Source organism: Columba livia, chromosome 13, assembly GCF_036013475.1.
Source record: "Columba livia isolate bColLiv1 breed racing homer chromosome 13, bColLiv1.pat.W.v2, whole genome shotgun sequence".
Lineage (NCBI taxonomy): Eukaryota > Metazoa > Chordata > Aves > Columbiformes > Columbidae > Columba > Columba livia.
The window spans coordinates 13,829,113-13,851,500 of NC_088614.1; the positions used below are offsets into that span (position 1 = coordinate 13,829,113).

The 22,388-nt window shown below is 40.9% G+C and overlaps 1 protein-coding gene across 1 annotated transcript in view; it reads left to right on the plus strand.

Moving 5' to 3' along the window:
* Positions 1–356: 356 nt before the first annotated feature.
* Positions 357–22,388, plus strand: part of URI1 (URI1 prefoldin like chaperone) — a 42,341-nt gene continuing 20,309 nt past the window's right edge. Inside the window, exons 1-4 of the mRNA XM_065029268.1 lie at positions 357–807; positions 12,657–12,691; positions 16,743–16,821; positions 19,096–19,231. Coding sequence (XP_064885340.1) covers positions 736–807; positions 12,657–12,691; positions 16,743–16,821; positions 19,096–19,231 — 322 coding nt within the window. The 5' untranslated portion in view covers positions 357–735. The remainder of the gene's footprint in view (positions 808–12,656; positions 12,692–16,742; positions 16,822–19,095; positions 19,232–22,388) is intronic.

The window sequence follows — 22,388 nt, forward strand, 5'->3', positions numbered from 1 at the left end:
TTAGAGCCATGTAGGTGTCTATGCATATCAAGGGTTATTGTAGGCTGATCAAAACACTTTATAGATGATGGTTCTATTTTCTGAACCAAGGCCTGTGCTCCCAACACGTGCAGGGCCAAGGGCCCCAGAGCGCTGTCAGGCCGCGGCAGCGCCGAGCCGAGGCCCAGGCCGTGCCCCTGGGGAGGCCGCAATCGCCCCCGGGGGATCTGCCCGACCCCATGGCGGGGGTCGGGAGGCGGCGGCCGTGCCCCCCGCGCTCAGCCCGCCGCGGCGGCGGGGGGAGCCGTCGGGGCCGGCGGCAGCGGCGCCGGGCAGGGGGTGGGGAGCGCCCGCCTCTCGCGGCTCGCAGCCGGGTGCCTCCCGCGGGCGCGGCGGGCCGCCTGGCTGGCTACCCAGAGTGCAGCAGGCAGGCGGCGGCAGGCGGCGGCCGGCACCGAGCTGCCGGCGCTCTCCCGGCCCGCCGGCGCAGCGGGAGCCGGGCCCAGGCGGCGGCGCGGCCCAGAATGCGAGTGTGAGATGCTTCTCCCGGCAGCGGCGCCCCGGGCCCAGGCGGCGGCGGCCCCCGCGTGGATGCGGCTCTGGAGCCGGCGCTTCGCCCTCCACAAACATTTCTATAGGACTCATTCGCCCTGCTGAGGAGATCGGCCCGGCCCGGCCCGGCCGCCTCTTCCCCTCGCTGCCCCCTCCGCGCCGCGGAGCGGCTCCGCCAGAGACCGCCGGCCCGGCCCGGCGGGCATGGAGGCCCCCGGCGGCGCCTCGCCGCTCAGCCCCGAGCTGGTGGGCCGCCTCCGCCAGGAGCACCAGAAGGTAAAGGCCGCGGCCGCCGGGCCGGGCCGCAGCGTGCGGAGGGGGCGCGGGCGGGGGGATGGGGGTGCGGCTCCGCCGGGCGGGGGGGGTCGGGGAGGGGAGCCCCCCCCCGGCGTGGCGGGCCCGGGGCGGCACGCGCAGGGGCCTGCGTGCGGCCGGGGGCACGTGACGGCGCTGACGTCACGGGTGGCGGTTGAGGCGGGTCGCGGCCGTCGCGCCGCGGCCGGGGGGATCCGGAGGAGCCGTCGGGGGCAGCGGGAGGCTCTGCTGCGGTGTTGGCAGCGACGGCCGTGCCGAGATGGCCTTTGAAACGACGGGCGTCGGGCCGATGAGCGGGAGTTGGCAGGAGCGGCCTTGTGAGCGCTGGGGAGGCACCGGGCCTGTCCGCGCCCGGCCTGCGGGCTGAGAACCTGCCCTGACGCTCCCCGGGGACCGTTACAGTTACATAAGCGTAAAGCGTGTGTACGCAGCTCTGCCTTGAGCGCGTGGTTTTGTCCCTTTTCCCACGTGCATGTGTTTTTTCCAGTCACCTTTCTAAAACCTGGGCCTGCAGGTAGGCCCGGCACAGCGCCTGGTGCGTGTCTGAACTGGGGCATCTCATGGGCCAATGTGAAGAGTGGATGTATCAAAACTTAATTGTGACTTGCCTTAAGGAATACTGTTTACATATGAAGTGCGTTTGAAAGAGCCAAACTCTTCTGTGAAATGATTCCCGAGAGTTCAGAGGCTGGTTTCACCTGTGGCCGTAGTACAAAACTTGAGACATCTTTTCCTGCGGATCACACTCGTGATCTAAGCCCTTCTGTAAGCAAGTTTAAGACACAAACACTACCGAAAGGCTCTCCTAATTTAATGAGTGTGATTCTGGGCTTGTAGGTCCCAGCCTTGCGGTGGCCTCTGTGAGTGCAGGAGTCACTGTGAAGCTCATGTCATGTGCGCTGGCACAAGTACATTTGCCACAGTCTGCACGCTTTTCCATTTTTCTGCTCATTTTTCTCATATGAACAGGGTTTTTTAAAGCTGTTTCTGAAACACTTTAAGGCTTCTCAGTTATAACAGAGGACTTCAGTGTGCATTGCTTTGTCACACGTTGGTTCAGTTACGAGTAAGAAAACTGAGTAACTCACATGTGGTCTAAAAAATGAGGGCATGCAAAAATGTGTGTACTTTGAATAACACACTAGATCTTTACTAAAAGATTTACGTAACCAACTGACCATTAATCTGGATGAAGAGTAAGAGGATCTGCCAGAGCACTCTGCATTGTCTGTTCTGCACGGATAGTAACCCATTATACCGATAATTGGTGATAGTAACGTGTCTGCTTGGACTCCTTCAGTTAATTTTCAAGGTGGTAGAATTTAGTGAAGAATAAATTCTCTGGTACATTAGTGTCAGTCAGGCCTGATGTGTAAGCGGATGTCTGTCGTAACCATGTAGAATTATTCTTGGTTCATGGCAAGACCTTTCTGTAAGCAAGTTTAAGACACTTCTTAAACTGCTCCAGTGGAAAAGAGGCCCAGGAGACCATTAATTAAGCCTCTGTTAGGCTGATGTACCAAAATGATATTTTATCTTAGGGAAACTTTACATAATTTCTGCAAATTGGTTAAAAAAAATTGAACACTTCAGTTTCAATATGAAATTATAGTAAAGAACTACACATCTTGGTTACAATGGAGTGTCATGATGAAGATATAGTAGACTTTTCCTCTGTGCAATGAATATATATAATTGTATTACAACAGTATTTTCGGTTATAAAAATATTGTATTTTAAGATGGAGGAGGTCTTTCCATTTCAGCAGCCTCTTTTCAGAGATTCATATCTTTCTCACAAAATTACTGAGTTGAAGGCTTATGTTTTGGTCTTAGCACGAAGATGAGGGAGAATTAGCTAGCCGGTACTTTGGTAACCTAGTAATCGTAGGATGAGCACTGTAACAAATAGTAAAGTTATTTAGCCAGAACTATACATACATACATATGTATATATATATTGGCATTTAAGCAGGCACATCTATTTCTTAAGCAGGCACATCTATTTCTTTTAATTACTGTGATGTTGTGCTGTCTCAGTGACACTTAAGTATAAAAAAATCTATTTATTCCTATTAGTCCGAAGGCAGCCTTTCGTGTAGTGCTGAAATACAGCATTATATGCAGAATTAAAGATAATATTTGAATCACGGTGGATTATTTTAACATCCAGGCCTTTGTACAACCCTGGTTCACCTACAGGTTTGAGCTTTTAAGTGCTAAAGAGCTGCCCTGTAGAACTCATGAACTGAGGCTTCCTTCCTGTTTAAAAATATTAAAAGAACAGGATGTTCATGACTTTCTATCTCTAATCTGATTGAGGCTGCAACTTCTGAGTTTAGGACCCCTGGTGAAAAGTAATTTTAATTCTTGTTTAGGACTGCTTGCCTGTTGGACAGATTTCATCTTGTTAATTTGTAGTGATAGTAAGACCAAACTGTTAAAAGCAATTTTCAGTGCTCCCACTAAAGGCACTTTGTATAAAAACATGACTTAGAATGTGTATCTTGGGGATAAATTATAGAAGAATATCTAGTAATTTTCATGATAAAGACCATCATTGGAAGCACAGTGCCTGCGTAAAGTTTTGAGTATTTCTGTAAGAAGAATGTGATGTATGTATCATGGATTACTTGCAAAAGCAATATATGTTAGCTGAAAATACTGTGTTAAATCTATTGCAAGTTAGTACAGAAATTATAAAATGAATATTTAAATAGGTGGATTCTCATGCTATAGAGCCTGCGTTTAAATATAATATTTGATATACATTTACGCCTACAATCAAATGGGTTTGGATTACTAACTGATAGGAAGTTGACAAGTTGAATCTATGTAATTTGGTGAGACTTGTGTAACCAGTGGGCTGATATGTTCTATAGTTTCTGAGCAAGGCAATGAAGATATGTGTAATGGGAGACATTAGAGAACCAATTAGACCCAAGAGACATTTGTCGAGTGCAAACACAGGCATGGAAAATCTAAAGGATTCCAGTGTGAGCTGGTAACGGGATTTTTTCTTCTTTTTCATAGCACTGACAAGCACTTTCTAAAAATTTTCCTTCTAGGAAAATTAGGACAGGGAAGTGACTTTCCTGTCACTCATCATGACAACAAAGCACAATTAGATTTAGTGTAGCTATTATTGTAGCTCATTGGCCAGTGTGTATTATGACATATTCTTAATTTTTATGAAATTATATGTTGGAGCTGTATGATCTTTAATTTCCAAATTGTTTTCAAGATCCTGGTTACTTGGAGTTTTTAAAGTTAAACAACTTGTGGGTTGGTTATGGGGAAACAAGTCACAGAATCCTACACTTATGTCCTTTTAAGTTGTTTTCTTCCTACACAAATTACTTCTGAGGCGGGCTGCTTCTAAGTCTATCTGTGCTATGAAATCAGCAGCTTGTCAGTTTTAAAACTGTTTCTACAGTCTGAAAAAGGGCAGTGAGACTGAGTGGAGTCTGGTACACTTCACACTGCTGCAGGAGCCCCTGGAAATCTGGAATCACTTGCCTGCAGGCTCAGCAGATGTGATTCGGTGTGCTTTCCAGTGCAGCATCTCCCAGGGTATTGCACTTTTTCCAGCCTGCATCCAAGTGAGCAGAATCTATAGAAGTCTGGGTATGAGATACCAGTGCAGTAGGACCTAATTTTGGAATGTAGCTGTTGAGGAAAGTTAACATAATATCTGAAGCTCGGTTTGACACACTCCTTTTTAAAAGGTACCTGGACAATAACCTCATCAGAAACCTGTGATGACATCCATTCCAACCTGCCCAGTGCTTTTTTGTAGTAGCAGGTTCCACTAATGTTTTATCTTGTGCTGCTTTCAAGTAAAAGGGCTAATTCAGTCATTATCTGAAAGCTTTCAATGTAATACTTATTGTTCCTCCAGTGTTAACTGATCATCGCGTTTACCTTTTGTAGTGAATATTTGTCTCTGTTCTTATTAGTATGAAAAAATACACACTGGTTTATGTAGGATCAAGAATTGTGAAATAAACTAACAGATCTTAAATATTTTTTAGTGGTACTTGAAGTGAATCTATTCACAAACACATTCATAGTGCATTTGCCTTTATTCTGGAGAGGATAAGTCTGTTCATCTCCTGCCTCATTGGCAACTAAGATATGCAGATGAGATTATATCCACAAAATCTAAACGTTAATGATTTGTGCTGCTCTTATATGTGTCTACAGATTTTGTGAGTAGAAGCAGTGGCCAGGGCACTGTTTGGGAATCATCCTTAGCTTCTCCAGCTTCTTGGCAGGTCTCCGTTCCAGAAGTCACGCTCATAACCTGTATTCCGAGATCAGCTTGGGTACCCCCTGCCTCATTTATTTCTTTCCTCCTTTGCAATTGTGAACTTCTATTTTGTTTGAATCTAAAGCTCCAGTCTTGCAGAGAAGCTAGTTTGGAGCTTGCCATCTTGAAGCCTTCAGAGCAGCAAGTACACTAAGACTTCATTTTTTCTTGGTGGGGCTTTAGGACACTGGGCTGCACTGTGCAGCTGCTGGTTTTGTGGTTCCTCTTGGTGTTAGCGTAGGCTGCAGTTTCACTGCTGTAGAAAGGCTGAATCCCTCCACCATGTATGCACAAGCAGTTATGATCAGATTGCTGTGAGGTAAGAGGAATCCAGTGATTTGTGCCAAAATGGTCGTGTCAAATGCCAGCCCAGTGTGACAGGGGACATGCAGAGCCAGCAGCAGGTGAAACTGGGCTGGCCCTTTGAGCCATGGTCATGCTTGTACCAAGTTAGAGCTGCTGCGAGCAACAGTCTCAGTCACTTGTTCAAAAAATTTCATTAATGTTCATGTGAGTTATCCAGGAAGGAGATTAATATGTTGAACAACTTTTGAATCTTGGTTTTCGTTGCAACTGCTTGGTTCTGCTTTTGAGGAATTTTAGGGTGGCACATTTCTGACACTGCCCAGTGACCTGGGTTGGGATACAGCTAAAAACCAAACTTTTATTGCTGATTTTTTTTGCTGCTTTTTTTCTTCCTGGGTTATTTTTCAGCCAGTGTGGTTCCCTGATGTGCTTGATGCTGCAGCAGCTCAAATGTGTGCCAGTAGATTATGTTGGGGCTGGAAGAATAAGGCGGTGGGATTGAGTAGCTGGGGACAGGGAGGGACGATGACTAGTTCATTCAGGGCTGCAGCTGCATGTTGAACCACAGCCTGAAGGTATGTCTATGAGGCAGGTGCCAGGGCTCATGGCGGTTTTAGGCTAGTTAACTCCGGTATCGCTGGCGGCATCACTGTTGCACCATAGGCTACATAAAAACTGGCAGAACTTGCTGGAGGTGTTTGGTGGGTGAGATCATGGGAGCGCCATGCTCACCTTGGCCGGCTGCTTTCTCAGTACCTGAGCTCGCTTTGATATTGTACAGCCACATGAATATATTTACCTGAGTCAGCTAAAACATTAAGTTACGAGTTCCTTAGCTCTGTCTCCAAATGAAGTTACATGACATGGCTACCGCTCCCTCCCAGGAAAGGCGATGCCTGGCTCCAGTTTGTTCCTCAGTTGATTCAGAGCTAATTAAACTCACTAACTCAGCGGAAAACATCCTACTGCCTTTGGGGTTTTTGCTGGGTTTGTGAGTTGAAGTGACTCCCAAAGGGGACTGACAAACAGCAAAACCATGTGAAGTTGTTGGGAACTCATGGTTGCAAGCAAGGTGCTGGCTCCTGGAAGCCGGGCTGCCTGTCCCATGGCTGCCGTGCTTACGTATGTGTGTGTGCACTTACTGCAAGGGAACTGCAAGTTGTTTGTCTGCGGGACATGTAACCACAGCAGTGGTCACAACATAAAATAGGATTGAGAAGGCAGAATTTCCCAGCTGGCAAAGGAGAGATGAGGTGTTTTCTGTCTGCTTTTTAATTCTTAGATGTCTCAAATAGAATTTCTAAGCTCCCAGAAAAATTTTTGGTCAAAACTTGATTTTTATTTATTGATAAATAAAAGTTATATACTACTTTTTCTGCAAAACTGACCCACTTGTGTGTATATAACTAATATACAAATAGTAGATCTTCACTTTCTTTCTTGTAGAGAAGGGTAAAAATTGTTGTTATATTTTTAAATAAGATTTTTTTCCTTTAGAAATAAATGTTTGCCATGATGAAAATTTCTTTCAGTCTCTCTTTTAATTCAGTATTCTTTCCAAACATTTCTTCAGAAGGCAAAGATTTGCACCCAAAGGGGGATTTATGTTAATACTTTGTTGAAATGTAGTGTTTTTGAGTAATATGATTTAATAAATGAATATGAGAGCTCAGAAATGCTTTCTTCCTTTTTCATTAGATCATACAGTATGCCAACAGACTGAAGAACTTTTAATAGTTTTATTTCATTTTTTGATTGAAAATGGGGCTCTAGGAAAAACAATTGTGCAAATGTTAATTCTGTCTTTCTCCATCAGTGATTGCTCTGTTTTAGGCAAGTACCGTGTAGTTTCCTAGAGGAATAAATGAAAACTCATTTTAAATGTTTATTTTGCGTGTGTCTTGTTACATCCTTGTTACCAAGAGCTGATTAAATATTTGACCACCCATTAGCGTTCTTCTGTAATGTAAAGTCATATTGTGAACTGGTTATTTCATCAGTAAACTTTTAGGGTTTTGGGGAACGACAGAGAAATCTCATGCATGAGTTGCATGGCAGAGTGGGCTTTGGTACTGCAAACATTTACAGATGGAGGCAGCTCACATGTGTGTATCAACTGCAATAAATACTTGAATGTAGAAGGTTAAGCAGTTAAAACTCTGCAGAGTTGGAGTCATCTGAATTAGGTCAGTAGTGGAAACTGTCTTGGATTTATCATGAGCCTTGCAAACGTGGCTCTGCATTTCAGAAAACCAGTGTACACTTCCACTGTAACTTGTGGAAGGTTCTGAACAACAGAACCAAGGTCAAGACTGAGATATTTACACAGCCCCAAACAGCAAGGACAGTCTCCTGAAGGCAAATCGTTGGTTTTAGACTTTATTAGACCTTTACTTTAATTACCACCTCATTACTTGCTCTGCTTCCACAAAAAGTATTCCATACTGTCATTTTCCCCAAGTAACTGGAAGTGTGATTGAAAGGGATGTTTAAAGTGAGACTTAATTCAAGATTAAATAGTCACAAATTATATTATTGCTACATGTAAACAAATTACTTGCATATCTGATTTTATTCAGATTACTTTTCAAGTGGTAAATAATGCTTTATCACTTATATAGTGCTCTTACATCTTTAGAGTGCTTTTCTCACATTAATTAATCATCATTAAACACTCTGAGGTGGGTAGGTTAATACTATTATCCCCATTTTGCAGATGAAGAAATGTAGACTGAGAGGTTGTGATTTGCTCAAGGCCATATAGAAGAAATAGAATCAGAGCTGGGATTACATCTGTGTCCCTGGCTTCTAATTTCAGAAGACCAGCCAGATTGTGAGGCACAGTTTTGAAGCAAAATACTCAAGTGTGCCTGTAGAAACAGCACACGTTTACTTGGCCCCTTAGACGCCTAACTTGTGGTTTGTTTAAACAGAAACTTTGCTTTTGTGCTGTGCTGCGTATATTCCCATTCATACCCACAAGTGTAGAAATAGCCTCTTAATTCATTTAGGAACTCTTCCTAATCTAATAGGGCATTTTTATTTTCAGCATTTTTGTTGAAATTAACTTTCATCTTAAAAACACCAGTTTCTAGTTCTTTCAACTTGAACATCACTGTGTGATGCGGATACAGCAGGTTTAGCATCGGTATCCAAAACTGTCTACAGATGATACCTGTACCAGCTCTGTTGCTTATAATTTTTCATGAGCTGAGACATAAATAAAATTCTGACTTGGCAGTTTGCCTTATTGCTGTTCAGAACAGATGAGAGAGAGGAGAATCGCCCTCAACGTGCTAAAACCATCACCTTTGTAGGCAGTGCCTCGCTGCTTAGGAGAGAGAGACATTCGCACACATGCACTGCACCTTGGAGAACGACCTCAACAAAACAAAATAGCCTTGGACTGGAGAGGAGAGCAGAACCATTTGTGCATCACCTTGATAATCAGAAGCACCACAGAAAATTATATTCAGCTGTTAGTAGTGGGAGCACGTGCAGAAGCAACAAGTACAGAAAAACTAAGTGGAAGAAAGGGGTGCCCTTGTATGTGAGGGTGAGGACCTGCTGGGGAAAGGTGGGTGATGTGAAGAAGGTTAGAGACGTGTGGGCATGTACAGGTAAGAGTCAGCTTTGTGCTGCAGTGTCCTCACCTGTCTTCATTCCCAGGGAAACGCTGCAAGTGATGGTAGTGCCTGGCTACTGAGTTAGGAGATCTGGCTTCGGTTTCCAGCCCCATTGCTAGCCAGGGTTAGTGATGAAGTTACTCAGCCTGCAAAATCAGTGCTGCACTCTTTAACTCATGGAAAAGTTTTTGAGCTCTTCAGATGGAAGATCCCAGAGAAGGTAGGATCTAAGCAGACTGGAAAGAAAGTATTGCAGATGAAAGGAATTTTCTGCCTTGAAACAGCTAATGAAGTCTTTGATTGAGTGATATGAGTTGTCTGGGAGTGATTTGGAGTCAGTGCCCTGTGCTCAGATTGGGACAGTGGAACACCTGGGAAGTGACTGTAGGGCTAAAGCTGACCCTCCTGCTCTGCTGAGACTCTGTTTGTGAAACCGAGAAACAAGAGATTCCCTAAAAGCAGCAACAGACGCTTCTCTTTAAATAGTTCAACCGGTTAGCAGGGGAGCAGAACCAACGTGTCATCTCCTGCTTTCACGGTTTGGTTTTTACTCCAGAAGGAATTGCACGTGGGGTCTTGGGGCCAGAGGTGTGCTCTCCCATGGGCACTCAGGGAGCTCCCAGCTATAGCTCTGTCCAGCCAGAGGCTTGAGAAGCACTAAGTTTTAACAAGTTGCTGATGAAGAAAATGAAGGGAACAAGGTATTTGCCCGTTTGCTTTCTTTTAAGACCATGGAACATGTTTTCCAACAGTGGAGCTTGTTTTGATAACCTCAACCGTGATTAGGTAACGTTAAATTTGCTGCAAGACTAGTTTAATAAATATTTTAGTATGCAGATAAGCCATTGATAGCTGTGTGCATTCACAAACTCTTAAGTTTTTATGCCTGAAAGGGGAGAATTCAGTTTATTGATACCGTTTCCACTACCATGTCTTAAAAGTAATGCATAGTTGGTGGTTGGTGGCACTAGGTGTCCAGACAAATTGAACCCAAATGAACAAACAAACAGGTCATTTATTTTGTTTACCCTGAAAGGAATTTTCATTCTTTAATTGTAACTCTAGATATAAATTATGTGTGGAAGATAGACTAATGATTTTCCTGTGTTTGATTAAAGGCAAAGTATCAAAGATTTGTTTATGTATTTATCATCTATTTGTTTCTTTGCTGTGATAAGATCAGTTGTTATCCAAACAGTGGGACTGACCTAATAAAGGACATATGCATAATTGATCTCCATCTGTTTTTCAATATTTATTCTCTATTTTTTAAATAGAGTTCAGTTCCAGAAGTGCAGCCCGAAATATTTTTAAGGTGGTATATTTTAGCACTTCTGTAAAAGGTCTCAGTTTATGCTGGCTACTGAAATGAAAATGTTTGTTGTTGGTTCCACCCTTTAGTATCCCTTCAAGAGAGATTATATCAAAGAAGAAGAATTAAATTAAAATTGATTGGTGTTATTGATTTTCCCTTTTTTTTTTTTTTTTAAGGGGATAAAGGGTGATGGAAACGGCATACGCCTATATGCTGTTTTACTGATGGACTATTTTTTAAAAACATAAAAAGCATATATGCCAAATTTACATATTTACTAATTAAAAAAGCTTCCTGGAAACATTAAGTAGACTATCTTCTGTAACCTTTAACATTGTAGCTAATGGATACAGCCTCGAAGATTTCATAGAGGGTCCTCTAAATAATGTAAATGATTATGAATATGTAACTAGTTAATATGCAGCTACGAAAGGATTATCATGTAGAGGTTAATGAACATGCTGCTCTTATGGTTTGCAGGGCTTTTCTTTCTGTGCTTTTAGCTCACTTCATGCATGGAAAGTCATGGATTGGGAACAGAAAGCTTCCTGCCTTTGCCACCTTCATCTGTATCGGGGCAATCAAACTGCAACGTTTTGAAAGGATTTCATAAACATTTTTGTGTGCTTAATTGCATTGTGTACTTCGCAATCACTACCAAGTCTGAAAGAATGAAGGATATTGATAGAATAGGCTCTGGCTCTTCTACTTTTTAGTGGTGGCTCCGTTGTGTGTCAGCATTGTTACCAAATGCTGCAGAAACTTTACTCTCAAAATGGGGTTAATATTAATAGTATGAATTAGATTTCTGAGTTGGTGTCCCACATAAGTCAGTACATTTATTCTTAACCTTAAAAACAGTTAGCTGGCATATTAAAGAATATATTTGCTAGGCATTTGATTTATAGGAGTTTAAAGCAAATGATAAATTTAAACTTGGCTTATGCAGGACGAGCTACCTGGCTGAATTTCCTGATGGATTATGAAATAGCATAACCACAAATGTAGAGCTGATCCTTTTCATTTAAGTACTTTACTCTGTTTAAAGAATTATTAGCTCGCAAAGTAGACCCATTTTTTTTTCGCTCCATATGAGTAGGAAGTGCAGGGTCTGAGATCTGTTCTGCAATAGCTGCACATATGCTAAATAAAAAAAAAAATTGTGTTTCTTCTGTTGTTTTGAAAAAAGAAAAAAGAATTATCTGCTCCAGTGATTTCAGTGGTACTTGAATGTATGTTATTGTTTTCTCTGCAAATTTACTCATTAATTGCTTTCAAATGTTAACATAATTTTGGCTATAGGAAAAAAACCAAAGTTTGTAGAAAAAAAAAAATCTAGAAAATGCTTATCTCGAGAAGATGTCTAGACATATTTAATTGCATCATGGCTTCATTGCATTTCGTATAATTGAATGAAATTGTTTGTGGTATGTTTTTGGTAACCATTATTCAGAGATCAGAATATGTTTCGAAAGACAAAATCTCCACGTAATTGTGGCAGAGAAGGTCACAGGTTTCAGCACCTTGTCTGTTTGCTATATCTGTGTAGTCTAAGAGACACACAGTTGAATAAGATTTTCATTTTAACAGTGCGCTTTATTTTGTAAATTATTTTGGATCTCTTGGGAAAGCCTGTGGCATAAAGAAATAAGGGAAATATTCACATTAAAATGTCCTCTTTTTTTGACACCCAGAGAGAACAGAAGGGAAGACAGCAGCCCATAATGATGTAAAATATCCTTGCATTTAAACGCCACAAAATTAATATGTGCTTTTTCAGATTAAAACGGCCAGTGGGAACGTTGGTTGATGTACTGATAAAGGAAAAAATGGTTTTGGTGCTGTGGTGTTCATTTGTTTTTGTTTTTTAATGAGTATGGAAGTTACATTGATGTGTTGCTATAATTTATGTTATTTTCTTATTCTGCAAACGTTTAACAATGGAAATAGATCTGCAGATTGAACAAACTACTACTTATCTTGTGTCACCTAATAGTTATGGAGCAGGTATTGTACCAAAATATGAATTGAAAAGCTGTGATTTTTTTCCTGTGGTTATCAGTCTGCATTAGTGTGTGATAAAATGTGCAGCTTAAGAACTACCATTCCCATGCCTTTGCACTGACAAATAAAAATGTATATAGAGACACCACCAAATCTGTAAAGCTACTGTTCTAGTTTCTGATGCATTGACATTGCAGCTGTGTGCTTAGCCTTGTTTTTTCATGAGTAGTTATCTGTTTTAATGACAGGTGGTCAGTAGCTGCCAAGAGAAAATCCAGCACTGGTAAGTGAAAAATGTTTGATTACATGCCTAAAATACTGATGAGTAACCTAGTTGTATTTTAGTAAAGTACTGCAATTATTCTAATGACAGCCAAATCCTACTAGCGTGTTTTGAGGGTTATAGTTAGCGATAGCTCAGAATTATTGCAGTGTACTCACTTTAAAGTGTATATGTTTTCCACTGATACTATTACTTCAAACCACGAATATACTGAACCTTAGTGTTTATACTTCTGTTATAAATATCCCCGAGTAAACTTGTGGGATGAATGCTGAATTTGCTTGGTTGGTGAAAAGATACTCCCAGGGTGGAATTAATTATTCTTCTTGTGTTTTTTTCCTAACTGTGGAGCAGGTGAGGAAATTCTGCTCCCACCTGCCCCAAGTGTGCTAAAACAATCTGAAAGTAATGTTTTCCTCTTTCTTTTCCCCCAGTAGAATGTATGATAAAGCTTAGTTTGTTGTGCTTAGAAAGAGATGGTTTGTTATGTAAAAAATTATCTGTGGGCACTTTTTTCTCTGTTGGCAATCTATGGTTAATAGAAAACATGCTTAGTAAATAACACTTTTGTATGGCATCTGAGGAAAATGTACATTTAATGGTGAATGAAATCTTATATTATGAGTTACTGTGAGATATAGCAGTTGATCTTACAGATAGCAAATTACAATATATCCATGCTGTGTTTACCATGATTTTACTGAGAGAACAACAGGAGCTGTCTTGATTATTGTCTGCAGGGTTATTGCGGAATCGCAGCAACTGCCCCTTTAGTGGTGAGATTAAACCTTTGGTTATACACCATCAAGCATATAATATTTTAAATTTATTTTAAGAGGCTTTTTTCTTCATGCCTGAAAGATCTCCAAGCAAATAATTTATATTTAGTGTGTATCAAATATTTTTAGTTTAAATGCACATAGGCTGCAAGCACTGGATAAGAGGAAAAAAATCAAGGCAATCTATACACATCATCATATTAAATTCTGACTATTGGCTCGCAAAAAATAATCTAAAACTAATATGTTTCATTTATGTTTAAAATTCAGAGACTGCATTAATTTTCAATAAGGGAAATATTATTGAAGTGCCTGCTGGTGTTGCTGTGGTGAAGTCAGCACACGTATTTTCTCAGAAGCTTTGTGGTGTCACTACCAATTTGGTCCTGTGTGGAATTCACAAAATCATAGCATGTCCTGAGTTGGAACGGACCCACAAGGATCATCGAGTCCAACTCCCGTCCCTGCACAGGACACCCCACAGTTCACACCGTGTGTCTGGGGACGTTGTCCAGTCTCTTCTTGAACACTGTCAGGCTTGGGGCCGTGACACCTCCCTGGGGAGCCTGTTCAGTGTCCACCACCCTATGGGTGGAGAACCTTTTCCTGATGTCCAACCTAAACCTGCCCTGGCACATCTTCCTGCCATCCCCTCGGGTTCCGTCGCTGGTCACCAAAGAGAAGAGCTCAGCGCCTGCCCCTCCTCCTCCCCTTGTGAGGAAGCTGCAGCCACCATGAGGTCTCCCCTGAGCCTCCTCTTCTTCTCCAGGCTGAACAAACCCAATTCTGCATGTACACTCTTTCACTAAGAGACAGTATTTTTGCAGAAGTAAACTCATTGACAAAAAGCCTTAAAATTCAAACAGATTTTTCAAAGTTTGGAAAGCTGTGACAATTATTTTCTCTTACAAAGATGGCTGAGGTTTGTGGGGTGGGGTGGGATGGTTGGCTGTGGCAGGAGTTGCTTCAGTGTCTGCTTTTATGCAAACTCTGGGCATGGCCCTGTGAACTTGGGGATTTTGAGCACAGAATGTCAAAAGGAAAACCTAACTTACTGATATCTTTTATGTAGAAAAGCAGTTTATACAGCATCCATACAATCTTTACTTTATAAGAAAATAATTTAAAATTTAGTACCCTTACTTAGATCTTGATTGTGCAAGAGCTGAGTGCTCTTGTTTCAACTGAGTAATTTGTTCGTATAAGACCTTTTAAGTAGTCAGTGACACAGAAGAATGTTAAATAGAATTGGGTGAATAACAATAGGGTTTTAAAACGCTCAGCTTCAATATATTTCCATTAAATTATTTTCTTTTTCATTTTTTAGTACACTTCTTGAAGTGTATTTCTAAAGCTGTGAATCTGGTAATGGGTCTGGTACGGGATTAAACATCTAGACACGCGTTTCCCCTTCTAGGGACACATTTGTAGCTGGAGCCTCAATGTTCATCCTCCCCGTTCCTTTTGGCTGTTCATTGTGGATCGAGGCTGAGCATGGGGCTGGCACACCCCAGAGCTCGGGGGCTGTCAACTGTAGGTGAGAAGGGAGGTCAGCTTCCTTCCTTAAGTAATGCTGTTTCAGGTCAATTAAGGATTGATTTTAATTCTCTTTATCTCGACGGTCCAGTTCCAGATGTGGCAACACTTCTAGAGATTCCCACGGTTTGATCAGCAAAGAGCCGTAGTCCCACTGAAAAGAGGAAACATACTTTGCTTCATAAAGCAAAATAGGTTTTAGCGGGTGATTTATGCTGTACTGTTCAGTACAGACTGTTCAGTAATGGGCAGCAGTCAGACCTTAAAAGCAGTATCTTCTTTTTAGATTAGTGAAGAGATGTTGAGTGACTTTCAGCTGTGAAACGATGGGAACATTTAATCCAGCTGTGACTGGGAGGATTTTTGTATCATTCTCTTCCCATGAAGTCTTCTCTTGGCATTTGAGACATGGGCAAGGCCTTTGGCTGGGGGATGGTGTTCAGTTGTCAGCGAATGGTTGGAGCCCATCACTGCCCATTCCTCAACTACAGATCTCTGGCAGGCAGAGGCTGGACCCTGTAAATATCATTAAGCAATCGATTTTTATTGGTGACACCAAGTTGTCATTATATTGCTTCCCCCAAAAAACATCTTAGTGAATTTTGTTCAGATTCATGAGTTTGTCCTTCCTCTCTGAAGGAAGTGAATTGATGTGGGCAGTGGACAAAGAAACTTGCCTAAGATGCCTGGGAAAAATCTGCTGTCAAACCAAAGCAGCAGCAAGGTTCTTCTGTAAATCAGTTATATGGAATATGGTTTTAATGTCCAAGTTGCATAGAAACCTGAATTCTCTTTTTCAGGACCAGTTCAGCAACTTAAAGTATAAAGTACTCCAGGTATAAAGTAGGGCGATTACAGCAAAGTTGAGCTATGGAAGCAAATAAGTCAAAACATAGGAGTATCAGATAATTTTTTATAAGGTATACTGAAGATTTCACTCTGCTTATGAATCTAAGAAAATCAATGCTAATATTTTGAGAGTTGTGTTATCAAGTCTGACATTCATTTTTCAGCACGTTTATAGATTGCTTTCCTGAATCATCCTCAGAAAACCTGTAATTTGCATCTTGGGTCAGCTTTGTTAAACGTGCTGCTCTGTGCTTTCAGTTGCCTTTTTATTGCAGAATTTACTACCACATATATGTTTACTATTTTGAAGTACAAGTAAACAATATCATCAAACCTGACATTTATTTGCCAGCTCCTTCATGCAGGAGCTGATTTCTGGCCTGTTTTGTCCCTGGTCAGGGATTGAGGGTAGGATGGAATCCTAGCGGTCGAGCCATCTTTCAGGCATGTTGACTCTTGGTAGGAACACAAAGTTCACATGAAAATCAGAATTAATTAAAGTTTTGCCCATTTACATCAGCTCAAACCACGGTCTTGAATCCTTTATTACATGTGCTACTTTGAAGAATTTGCCTCTTATAAAGTATAAACTGGATTTTCAGTTATTTTTCTGAATATTGATGGTGGTATAACCATTGAAATTGAACATGGAGTGAGATATGCCAAATCCTAGTGAAATAACATATTCTTTGCACCATGCGTGATCTGAAAGAATCATGCCCCTATTTTAATACACATTATTCTAAAATAATCTAGCTATTATATTCGTCATCCCAAGTCTTTTATTAAAAAGTTTAAGAGTAAAATAGTTTATTTTTTCTGTATTTTTTGAGTGTTGAATCATTGCTTTTAGATATAAAATTAAATCATCTTGAATTTGTCAACAGGAAGAAGGTGGAGAGCGATTATGAGGCTCTTCAGGAACGACTCAGTACGTTGCCCGATAAACTGTCCTACGATATCATGGTATGTATGCTGGAGAGTTAACACAAGGAAATGGGCTAAAATTTTCATTAACTGAGGTATCTGCACTGGCAGTGAGGTGTTATTCAGGTTGCCACAAAGTACTTAGTAATGTTACATTTATTATGATTATAGTTAAGTCTTTTGTTTCTTTCTCTTTTCTTTGAAATCCATTGCAAATTACAATGTTACTGACAACTGATAACTGATGACATAAATGCTAACACAAAACCTGACATGTTTGATATGTAAATCTATTATATAGAAAACTATAATTATGGCTGAATTACAGTACTTAGTCATTTCCCAAGAAGAAAGTGGCCGTAGTATTTCCTGATTCATGGAAATAAACCCTAGAACATTGATTTTTACATAAAAAGGTGCTGCTAATTTTTGTTTCACTGATCTTCACATTGACATAGTAATCTTTTCTGGTGCTTTGAATCTTCCCTAACAACTGCAGAGCTCCCTCAGAATTTTGAATTCACCAGAATTTTGACCAGATTGGCTTTTCTTTCTTTCTTTTTTTACCTCCTTCCTTCTCAGGTCCAATTCAAGATAAATCTTGGAAGGGAGGGAAGTTCTGCTCTAGGTAGCTAAATGGCTAATTTCAGCACAAAGTGCCTGATGACTTTCTTCCTTGGCAGTCTGGCTCAGCACATAGAGTTGAGTTGTAAGATGGCATTGGAGTATTCCTACCATGTGGGAAAAGAGTGTTTCCCTTTCCTGTGCTCATGATTCAGCTCTGGATTTTATGTGTGTAGTCCCACCACCATGTGTGTTTGCGTGGCCACATGATGTAAAGCAGAAAGATTGTGTTGTTTCGAAGCATAGAAAAGAAACTGTTTTAAAAAAGCTAGATAGAGCGAAGTTAAAGGAGCAATGTCAGCTCACATCTGCTATTTTGAATGTATATAAATAGTTCCCATCCTGTTAGCCAAATGTTTTCGTATGTTTTCAATTTTGCTTTCTGCATTTTGGGGGAAGAGTGAACAGGCAAATGGTGCAGTCTGCTACTTGAAATCCAAGTCAGGAAGGGTGCACGGGTAGGAAAAGCACATTCTGCATAGGCTTAACGTCAGGATCCTGCCTGCGGGAGAACTGTTTCAAGCATTGGTACCTCCTTAAGTTGGGGAAGATCATTTTCCAGGGAAACATCCACTATGCCAAGCGCTCTGGTTCACCACAAACACGATGAGAAAGCACGTGGCTGTCCTGAGGAAATGAAGATGGCAGCGGAGGAATAAAGTAGAAGGAACTGAGACAAACTGGTTGAGACAGATCTCTTTCTACCTTAAGAAAGAGAAAACTTGACATGGATATGGTTCTTGGGTTTTTGTCACCTCCATGTTAATTGGATTTTGATCTCCTAATTCCTTTGCAAGCAAAGCCCAAAGGTGGGTGGGCAGGTGGTGGTAGGTCCAAGGGTAAGAACTCAGGAGACAACAGTGAGGACGGCCAAGGCTTCTTCTCAGCAACAGCATTGTCTGTAAACTGTGGGCTGTGGAAGGTGTCTTAATTCAAAAAATCAGTGTAAAGGCATGGTAAAATGGGGGTTAAATGTTTTAAAAAGCACCTCTTGAAGTTACAAATGATGTTTCTGGCCAATGTCCTCCTGTCTAAAGCATTCTGGCTTTATGTGTTGTTCCTCTGCCTGGGGAGTCATTAGAAGATGGGCACTGCTTGGTGGAGCATCGCCTGAAGGCTGAGGTCTGCATCGTGGTGAAGGATAAACCAAAGAGAGATTAAGCGCAGTCTGTGATCCTGCCAGTAGCCCTGCAAATTCACACTGAGGTTCTCGGAACTTACTATTAGCAGGACAGGTGTTGAGGAAAGCAATTCCGTCTTTGAGTTGACCATACCTATTTAAGTATCTTAAACATTTTAGCAAAGCTAAACTCGCTTGTATATGAAATGAATGTAGTCTGTATAACAAATATGTAACTCATCTAAATGCTAATATTTTTATTATCAAGGCTTGCATATTACAATTAAGTGAATTTGTTTTCCATGTGAGCATTCAGCTATACCATAGTTTTATATCATAAAACAACTTGTCTAGTTAAATACCACTTTTCTGATTTTGTAAGTACAATACTAAATTCAAATGGATCTGGTCATTTGAATATTTATGAAGGGTTAGTCATTAAATAACTGCTGTAGAATTTTTATTTCTTTAACTCTGTATTTCACTATTAAAAAAAGATTAAGATGAATGACTGTCTAGGTTTTATTTTCATTAGTGGTTTTCAGCAGTTTCTTCTGTGTCTTTGACAGGTACCTTTTGGTCCTCTTGCCTTCATGCCAGGAAAACTTGTCAACACCAACGAGGTTACTGTTCTGCTTGGGGACAATTGGTTTTCAAAATGCTCAGCAAAGCAGGCGGTTGCACTGGTTGAGCACAGAAAAAAACGTATGTATGTTTCTGAACATAAATTGATAATCAAAATTATGTATCTTTGTATTAATATATAAAAGTAGCAGCATGTACACTGTTCTGGTTTTTTTGTGAGCTCACTGACAGAAGTCCTGTTCAGATATAATATCAATTTAGTACCTCATTTTCCCTTCACTTGGTATTTTATTGAATATGTCTAATTTTTTTTAAACATTTAGCCAGAACTTTTTCTATTGACACATCAGCTTAAGTTACCAACAAGATCAGTCAAGATTTGTTCATTAGTTTATTATACACAAAAGTAAAAGAAGAGGAAACAGCCCAAACTAAAAACTCCCTTTCACTTTTCTTTAATGTGAGAAATGCTGTATTTTCTCCCAGAAAGTGAACATCACATTGTACTTTTGCTCTTAGTTACTTTATTACCTGTATTCTGTTCGCTTGTCTTAGCTCGTATTTCTTTACTGCCCTGTCGCCTGTTTGTTTCTTTCTTTGTCTATATCATTTTCCATCTTTCTTCTCTACACACACTTTACTCCTCTTTGGTGGGTTTTTTTTGTTTTGTTTGTTTTTCTCATTTTCTGCTCAGCTGCATTTCTGCCTCTTGCCATCCATGTTCCTTTCCACTCGTGAGGAGAGATCCACTGGATCTCCCTTCATCAAGAGCCATTGGTGATCTTGCATAGCAGCACATCACAGAGGCAGAGCGGCAATTCGTGGCGATTCCTATTGAGTTGGTGGTGAGATCTTGGCTCTGAAGAGCCAGGACCACCAGCCAGGACCATCACCAGCCTCTGTATCATAGCAAGAATGAGAGCCTAAAATATCGAACGCAAATGTGAAGGAGGGAGAAGCACAATCAAACAGAAAATAAATTGGTACCTATTAGCTTTTGCTATTTGCTTCAGATAAGCATTTGAATACGTTATTTTCAATTTGTTTTTACCTGTAATTTGTCTCATTCATACATGAGCACTCCCTGCAGCTTCACCCTGTGTGTGTGTTACAACTACCGCAATTGTTGACACTGGAGTTTGGAGTTCAGCTACCCATGTTGCTGCCTGCAGCGCAATACCTCACAGCTTCCCCATCTGAATACATTGTTTGGGGTTTTTTTCCAATTCTGTGCGAGCAATACTTCTGTAAGAGAAGGTTGTGTGTTGTGGGTTTTTTTTAAATTCATTTGCTGTATTCCTTTAAAATATTCCTTTATGAAGAACATCGCCAAAAGTATGTAATTTGTATTTTACCTATTATCTTTCTCAATCTGGTTCTCCTGACACAACTTTGCAATTTTCTTTCTTACTGAACTGAATCTACGTTACTTATTGTGACTCTTGTGAGATCCCAGGTCCATATCTTTTTCCTCGATTATCTGATATTTTTTTCAGTGCTGCAGAATATTTTTGTCACCGTTACATCCAGTGAAATCATTTGACCTTTGCATAGTAGATGTTTGAACATTAAGTAGTCTGCTGGGAGACACACAATAAATGCTGGATTCTTTCCTTTATGATCTTTTAAATTGCATTTAAAATACGAACTCAGAAATACTGATTTCTTTTAAAGCAAAATAGTCATTGGTGCTGGATATAAACCTTCCATTCAGCTGCTAGTTCACTTCAGCTGTGTGATGGCTGCCAGTGGGAGGCTCCAAAACACTGATATTAACTAAAAACTTTTTATTTCAGGACTATTTTCAGTTTTGGATGATAAAAGCCGTATTAGTAGCTCTGATTCTGAACAAAAGAAGTCATTCATAGATACACTTTTCTCCTTTAAAAAATACAACTGACTTAAACTCCTTCAACCATTTTCTCACTAAATGAGAGCAACTTAGAGGAGGATATTGGAGATTTTATTAGTTTATTCTAACTAGAAAAAAGTTATGTACGTGAAAGACCTGTAGGCCATTGCTGTGTATTGTGAATTGGCCACTTGTGGCACAAATGTGGAAGCCTGATGTTTCACAAGTGTTAAAAGTCTGTTTTGTGTATCGCACTGTAGTTATTTTCACAGGTATAATTTCTGATTTCACTGGCATTTTGTGAGCATAGGGGCTTCATAGTTTGCGGGGTGATCTATATTGGGTGCTATCATTACATTGACACAACATGATTTGATTTTTAGTACATAAGCTTTTTGTTTTGGACATAAACATTGTGAGTAGGTGACCCTGGAGAAGAGGCCGTGCTCACTGCAGGGGCCGGCACTGCCAGCGGTGCCCGGTGGCCCGACTGCCACTCGGAAGCTCCTGACACAGCCAAGCTTTTTAAAGCCTGTGCTTAAGGCCAGCGCGTGCTTAAAGGCTTTGATACATAGGAATTGGGGTCTGGACAGAGCAAAGAAAAGCTCATGCTGAAATCGCTTCCTGAACAGAGAGCTGGCAATATTTGTTGATGGTTTGTTTCTTCAGTGACCTGCATTTTTTTTTGGTCCAATATTACTCTGTTTAATTTAGATGGGAGTTATTTTTTTCATAACTAGCTGGTCAAATCCGTTCAGATAACCGAAATGAACTTAATTTCATCGCACTAATAATTCAGTGCTGTAACAGAAATGAAGAGTTATAAGGAAATAAGTGCAAGACACATTTTCACTGCTTGTGTCCCACTGTCCGGAGTAGTGAGGAGTGGGACAGCATCCGTTTGGGGGTTAAGGTTTCTAGTGGACCTGGCTCTTTGGGTAGAAAAGGGTAAGTGATTGCTGTAACTCACTCGTTTCTTGCTGCTTCTGGGGAGCTTTCTTTATTGCCTTTGACTAGTTTTGTGTGGTCTGGCCATGGAAGACCTCTGGTCACCCAGGGTGACCCTCTTTGCCTTTGAGGACACCACTGCCCTAACAGTTAATTTAATCAACATTCACAGAACACGTTCTTTACAGTTAGATTCCTTCTGTGTATGTTGGATGCATAGAAGAATGGACAATATGAATTTGCATGCTTAAGCAGTAATAGTGCCAGATAAATCAAATATCAGTGAGTATAAAGCTTTGGAAGACGGGGGTGTGAGTATAACGGCATGGAAGTTAGGGGTAGCAATAAGAGTATGCTAGATACAAAAGCTTTAAATCTTACTTAGTACTAATTAGGTCATCTTTTTTGTCTTAGTAGTTTTGTTGAATTTGCTTTTTATAGGAGAATAAGTGAAAAAATGTTTGCTTCTGTGGAATA